Source organism: Arachis ipaensis, chromosome B06, assembly GCF_000816755.2.
Source record: "Arachis ipaensis cultivar K30076 chromosome B06, Araip1.1, whole genome shotgun sequence".
Taxonomy (NCBI): domain Eukaryota; kingdom Viridiplantae; phylum Streptophyta; class Magnoliopsida; order Fabales; family Fabaceae; genus Arachis; species Arachis ipaensis.
Genome location: NC_029790.2, coordinates 70,405,532 through 70,413,334, shown reverse-complemented (window position 1 = coordinate 70,413,334; position 7,803 = coordinate 70,405,532). Strand labels below are relative to the sequence as shown.

Here is a 7,803-nt window from a genome sequence, read left to right as displayed (position 1 = left end):
AAGTATAGAAGTAGACTTAATGAGTTTAGTTCCTCATAATTGTCAAGATATGGTTATTAAACAAGGATAGTGACCTCAATTCCCATGCCTAGCCAAGAGTTACTTTTATCATTCTTATTTGAAAACCCAAAAATCTTGATTGCTTTGTCTTAGTTATAGTTACTTGTTTAGTTAGGATAGAATTACATTGGATGTTATTTGATGAGTTTGGAATTATTCACATTTTGTTTTAATTATTTGCATTAGTTTCTTGCATTCAAAGATTACTTGCTTGTTAAGATTCCTATTTTAATTTCTTGCTCATGACTTGCAACCCCGGATTTCTAACCAATGTTGAAGCACATGTTTTTCCATTCTTTGTGAGACGACCCAGGGTTTGAATATTTCGGTTACTTTTATTGGGGTTGAACTTGTGACAACCAAATTCCTTCTAAATTTGATACTCGAGGATTGTTGTTGGGAAGAGCTATACTTGCAATGGGATTTTATTGAGAAATTCTATACCAACATAGTCTCTTGAGTCGCATCATACACATAGTACATGGCCTATTGTTCTTATGGTGTACAATCTACCCCCTTGGATGAGCATGAAGCCTGATATTATGCTCTCTTTACTCATTCCTGGACCACAATCACCGGGAAATGACATTGATGTCTTTCTTCAACCGCTTATTAACGAATTAAAAGAACTGTGGGAGTTAGGTGTAGAAACATATGACTCTTCAAAAAATAAAACATTCAACAAGAGAGCATGTCTTTTATGGACAATTAATAACTTCCCTGCGTATGCTATGTTATCTGGCTGGAGTACAAAGGGAAAACTGGCTTGTCCGTGTTGTAATGATGAGACTTCTTCTATCTATTTGAAACATAGTCACAAGACTATTTATATGGATCATCAAACATTTTTACCCATGAATCACTCGTGGAGGCATAACAAAAGATCTTTCAATGTAAAAACTGAACTTAGGTCTCCACCCCAGTTGTTAGAGGGAACAACTGTATTTGACATATTGCAAGAGATAGATAACTCTTTCGAAAAGAAGCAAAAGAGATCAAAGAATGGGGTATCAAATTGGAAAAAGTGGTCAATATTTTTCGAATTACCATATTGGAAGAACAACATGTTTAGACATAACTGTATTGTCATGCACATAGAGAAGAACATAGCTAATAGCATAATAAGAACTCTATTGGATATTCCCAGAAAGACAAAAGGTCATACAGATGCTCGTCTTGACCTTAAAGACATGGGTATCAGGAAAAACCTTCAGCCGAAAGATACGAAGGATGAAAAAAAAATTAAGTTAGCAGAGGCATGCTTTTCAATGACTCTAGCAGAGAAAACAATCTTTTGTGGTGTGATGAAAGGGGCAAAATTACCAAACGGAAGTGCTTCCAACATCTCTTGATGTGTGCAACAAACAGAAAAGAAGATTTCCGGTTACAAGACCCATGATGCTCATTTCATGTTACATTACTTGTTGCAAGTACCAATCAAGAGCATACTTCCTAACCATGTTGCCATCGCTCTATTCGATTATGCTCATTTTTCTGCCGGGTATGTCAGAAGGTAATTAGCCTAGCTGAGGTGGCAAACTTAGAAGCAGAGATTGCTGAGACATTATGCCAACTTGAGAGGATATTTCCTCAAGCTTTTTTGACATAATGGTGCACTTGCCTATTCATGTTGCAAATAAAGTAAGGTTAGGTGGTCCAGTTCAATATCATTGGATGTACCCTGTTGAACGGTATATGTGCACACTAAAATCGTATGTTCGTAACAGAAGTCATCCAGAAGGGTCCATTGCTGAAGGATATTTGGCTAATAAGTGTATAAACTTTTGCTCAAGATATTAGCATGAGGATGTTCAGACAAGATTGAATAGAGTCCCTCGAAACAATGATGAGTGTGTTTCAGATGAGATGCAAACTCCCAGTTTGTTTCCAAACAAAGGATGTCCCTTGGGTGGAAAAATGGGAAATATGTTCATCTTAGATGAAAAATTAGAAGCACAAGGCCATGCATACATCCTGAACAACTGTGATAAGATTGAAGTTTACATGAGATATTTTGATTGCTTTATTATCATCTGTTAGTTTGCAATTACAACATCGTACCTTACTAACAAATAAGAATATTTGATATCTTCAGAGAGCATGAGAGTCAAGTTAATGATAACAATCCATGCAGAACGAAGTGGGAGAAAGCCAAAGACCATAGTCAACAATTCTCAGAATGGTTTAAAGTTCGTGCCATGAAAAAAGATGTGCCTGGTTGGGCAAAAGGGTTGGCTAGAGGTCCAAATAAAGTTGCAAAAAGATTTTCAGGTTTTGTTATCAATGGGTATAGGTTCCATACAAGGCACCGTGATGTGAGACGTAAAACCCAGAATAGTGGTGTCACATTAGAAGCATTGACTCCTAGTTTTGCTAATGTGAAAGATAAGAACCCAATTGAAGCAAAAGTAACCTACTATGGTAGAATAGTTAATATGTTTGAGTTAGATTATTATGGCCAATTTAAAGTAGTCCTATTTAAGTGTGAGTGGTATACAGTTGCAAAAGACCACTTTGGTCTCTCATATGTGTATTTCAGTAAAAAATGCTACCAAGAAGAACCATTTGTGTTAGCATCTCAAGTAAACCAATGCTTTTATGTGCAAGACCCATATGTGAGTGACAAATACTATGTTATGAAAAGAATTCCGAGAGATTTATTTAGAATAAGTGACGACCTTGAGTCTGATTCCTCCACAATATATGCAAGGGAGCCATGTGAACCTGAAATGATTCCAAGTCTTCCAAATGATAATGGCGAAGTTGATCTAGTGAGGAATAATCTACGAGCTACCATCCTAGATATGGCTCCAAACATGTTTGCCAAGCAACATTGTGAGGAAGACGAGGAAAGTGAATATGATAAGTTCATGGAGGATGTTGATTCTGATTCTTCTTGACATGTGTTTATCTTTGCATTTTTTTGGTAGTATTCTAAATGAATTTCTTTTGTTGGTTATTTTACTTATTTAGTTACATGCTTGTGCTGATTATATTTATTTAATTAATAGAATTACATTTTTTCTTCTTATTTCTTATGTGTGCAAGATGGAGAAAGGGGAGATCAGTAAAAGAAAAAGAGTAATTACCTTAGGTCAAAAGAACATGAAACAGAAAAGTTCAAAAAAAATAATTCTTTTGAGGTTATGGAAGCTAAGTCAAGTGCTGAATTGCTACAACAACATAATATTAAGAGAGAGAAGATCATGGCTGACAATAAGAAAGCTAGGTTTCAAGCTCAAGGCCCAAAAGATCCGACAAGAAAACAACCCATCATAATAGTGGAAGATACATTTGAAGAGTAAATTGGGGATCCAAAGAAGAAAAAGAAGGTCCAACCAAACTCACTGTTTCAAGAATGTGAGGGTAATGGGAATAATTCAAAGGCTACTAAAAAGAACCCCCAAAGTGGGAATGAGACAATGTTTCAAGCTGAAAAGAACTCAAAAACTGGGAATAAAAAAACTGTTGAAGATGATACAATGGATCAAGATGATGCAAGTTCTGATGAGGAGGGAGAAGATACAAGTGGGCTGAGCATAGAATCAAACAAAAAAGGAATGAGTATTGACATGTCTCTTAAGATGAGGAAGATGAGCAAGATGAGCAAAATGCTGCAAATATTGAGGGTAGTGGAGGACAAGCTAGTAATGAAGGTACTTTTTCTTATCTCCCTTATTGCCTAATTATAGCTTATATTACTTTTCAATTAGGCAGAGTTAAAATTCTGTTATTCTAATTGGACTTAGGCACTAAAAAGAAAACTCGTGGCAAGACCTTATGCAAAAAACTTCATGCAACTGATTTTAACGATCGACGGGAGGAGGAGTTTTTATAAGGGCAGCCTATTCGTCCAACCAAAGAGGTCGTAGCTAACCTAGGCCAATTTTTGGGTTCAACAGTTAGAAATCCCTGTTTTGTGACTTTGCTATACACTAGTTGGCATGGTGTGCCAGATAATATCAAGGAGGGCATGTGGGAGTACGCCAATGTATGTAAATATGCCTTTATGGAAAGTTTATTTATTTATTTATTTGTTATGTTGTGTGTGCTAACCTTTGGCATTCTAATGTATGTGTTGCATAGCAAAAGTTCATTCTTCCAATAAGTTCAAAGCCGTGGGTCATGTGGGGATTTTGTCGTGCATGGAAAAAATACAAGGGTGAAATTAAAAAAGCACATTTCTTAAAGTACAACACAAAGAAAGAAATGATAAAGAACCGACCATTAGAGATTCCTGAATTTCAGCTTCGCAAGCTAATTCGATATTGGAGTCTTCCCACTATCAAGGTAATGTTATGTCTTCTATTTCTTCTAGCTATCCTTGATTTTTTTTTTGTGATTAGACTTGCTATTTCAAAAAAAGGTGATGTGATTTTCAAAGAGAAAGAAAATGTGTCCGTTAAGAATAAAACCTCTTTTTCATGTTTATATTTAGGCTATGTCTATTAAGAATACTGAAAATAGGTCAAAGCAAACATGTCCTCACCGAATGGGATCCACAAATTTTGCAATAGTGCGCAAGCAGCTGGTAACATAACTTATTTTTTTGTGATTTCTCCTTTATATCCATGTTATATTGTCTTCATATAAAATTTTCTCTTCATACTCTAACGTGACTCTAAAGAGAACAATGAAGAGTCATCAAGGGCTGAAGTTTTCACAGCAACTCGCACAAGTAAAAATGGAAAAGAAGTTTATGCTAAAACACAAACAACAATTGTGAGTTATTTTGTATTTGTATTTAGATTTGTACAATATAAATGCTAGACAGATTTGTGTTTATATTAAGTTAATGTGACTTTAATTTTTTTTTGTTACTTTTGGTAGAATAAACTTCAAAGCCGCATAGAGGCAGGGGAAAATCATGAGGATGCATTTGTAGCAGTGCTAGGAAAGGACCAACCAGGTCGACTTTGTTGTTATGGGACTTCCATTACAAGAGGCTCTCTTAGAAAGGATGAGGAGATTCGCCAAGTGAAGGTTGAATACAATGATAAGGTCTCATCATTAGAAAAGAAGATGGACGGTATTTGTGGTCTATTAAAGGTGATGTTGCACCAACTCAATCCTGGAATGAGTAACGAAGAGGTAGCAGCCTTAGTGCAAGCAGCCCAAAATTCTCCTTTGGAAGCCTCAAGTAGTAGACCAAAAAATACTCCGCACTCCTCCGAAGCAACTCACATTCCACCAACCGATGATGTAAGTAACTGTCCTAACCTCGTATTATTGTCATTCCCTTGATTTAGATTATAGAACTTCGTTTTTCATGTTGAATTTATGTTGCTGGCTGAATATGGACTGTTGATTTATGTTCTAACCTCGTATTATTGGTTGTTGAATTTATCTTCTCATTGACATGGTCAAAAGTAACTAAGGAAGGTTTACCAAATAGCTAATTACTCCCTAATTACTATATTTTATCTTTAGCTATGCATGGATGAACTGATCACTAGAAATTGTTCGTGTTCCACTTTTTAAAAAGTAAAATAATAAAGAAAATAAAAGAATAGAAAGAATAGGGAAATGTGGAATTGAGAATTGAGAATTAAGATAAAGGGTGTGTGAAAGAAAGAGATTTGGCAATTTAAACCCTATATTCTCCTTTGTCATTTTGAGTTTTGACACGGCCCTTTTTTTGTTTGAGTTTTGACCATATATTCTCCTTTGTCATTTTCTCTTCCTTAGTTTCTCCCCTTTCTTTCTTGTCATTTAAATTTAATTACTACTATCCTGAGGTAGTGTAACATTAATCAGGGAAAAAATATGAATTTTAATTATAGATGGGTTGCTTACCATTCAACTAAACCAATAGCAGTAAAGTAAGTTTAAGGTTTAATCTATCCTCTGTAAAATGGAAATTGAGATATATGTTTTTTAAGGATATGATAAGATATGATTATATTTGGGAAGGTGTCGGTGAAGATAGAGAATCATATATAGTGAGACATGAAATGGATGATGATAACTCCTCTGAATATTGATGAGGGTTTGGTGTCGGGTTGTCCGGCATTGCATGATGATGATGCACCTGTGAATTGTAGCATTCTTTTTAGTTTTTAATTACTTGTTACCTACGAGTCAACTTTACACCATCTCTTCCCTTCCGAATTGCGTGTTATTCCTTGCCTCTTCCATTTCTAGCTTAGTTAATTTTGACTCGCACACCAAATCTGCTTAATAATAATAAAAAACAAAATGTAACCAAAGTTCTGAAAATTGTTTACTCATGTAAATGTTTGTTCCTCTGCTCCAATAATTTAAAATTTGTGTGTGAACAGCTCCTTTTGTGACCTTGTATACGGGACTATTTCTTTTGTGTTTGATATGTGTTTTTTGTTCTAATGGCTGAATATACAATATTGCAGGACCTAATTAAAGTTGCCTTGCCATTTTCATGTTTAATCAATTTGGATTTGGAATTGGATTTGTTGGACTTAATTGAAGTCCCTTTTATAACATATACTAACACAAGATTATTTAAAATTCTGCAGGGTAGTGATAAAAACAATAGAGCTCATAATGGATGATCACACTACTCATGAAATTTGATATTTTGTAACTAAGTATATAAAAGAAGTAGACATGTGACACTTGTTGGAATTGCAATTCTTATTTACTTGTTATGACTTTACCTTTTGGTACTTTGTCATCAAAGACTACTTTTGTGGTGACAACTTTATATATCTGTATATCTTTTTTTATGGGAAAGTTTATATTTGTTGGATTAGTTCAATATATATAATTTTATTTTGGTCTATGATTTTAAAATTATATATGAATTTTCAACGAAATATTAGGAAGATTAATGAAAAAAAATTTGACCAAACTTATGGGCACGCTTAAAAAGGGTGGCCATATCTTAATTTTGGGCTCAACAAGCACGCTTAATAAGCGTGGCCATAACTTGGCAACCGGCACGCTTTAAAAGCGTACCCATATCTGCATCTACTGCACATTTTCTAAGTGTAGCCGTATCTTTTCGTACTTAAAAATAGCCACACTTTTAGAGCATAGCCATATGTTTACCCTATCAGCACGTTTAAAAAGTATAGCCATATCTTCCTCTATCGGCACGCTTTTAAAGAGTACCCAAAGCATACATTCTGGGACGTTTTTAAAGCGTGGCGATATGTGCACTTTTCGATATGCTTAAAAAGTGTACCTATAGGTTAAGACCTATGGCCACGCTTTTTAAGCATGACAAGAGATGAAAGCGTGCCGATAGATCCACAAAAGCGTAAAGATAGAGCAACCGGCAAGCTAGCGGATGTAGCCCTTACAAAAGCGTGCCTATAGCTCAAAAAGCATGCCGAAAAGCTATCGGCACGCTTTTTTCACTTTTCGGTACGCTTTTAAAGCGTGGAAGAAAGCTTATTTTCTTGTATGTTTCCTATTTCTAGAGGATTCTCTGACTTTGGGTGCCACAAGTGTGAATGGAAAGCAAAAAGCAAGGCTTTTTCGCACAAAACTTAAAAGCTTTGCTCGTCCTCGAGCAAAAAAAAAGAAAAAAAAGAGTAGAAGAAGAAGATAATGGGTGGAGAAAGAGGGAGAGAGGGGCTCGGCCAAGTGGGGGCTTATGTGTATGAATTGCGTGTTGAGAGGGTTGGAAGCAGGGTATTTATAAGGGTGAGATGGGATAGGGTTCGAATGTGAGGGGGGAATTGGGTGGAAAATTTTAAATTTAAAGTGGGTGGGGCTTGGTGGGAGTTATGATGATTTTGGGAACATAGATGGATGTGA

The 7,803-nt window shown here is 35.6% G+C and overlaps 1 protein-coding gene across 1 annotated transcript; it reads left to right on the top strand.

The window, feature by feature from the left end:
* Positions 588-2,960, top strand: LOC107646941. Its single transcript, XM_016351083.1, has 3 exons — positions 588-1,254; positions 1,429-1,573; positions 2,156-2,960. Exons 1-3 carry the CDS (start codon positions 588-590, stop codon positions 2,958-2,960), a joined length of 1,617 nt encoding a protein of 538 aa, XP_016206569.1.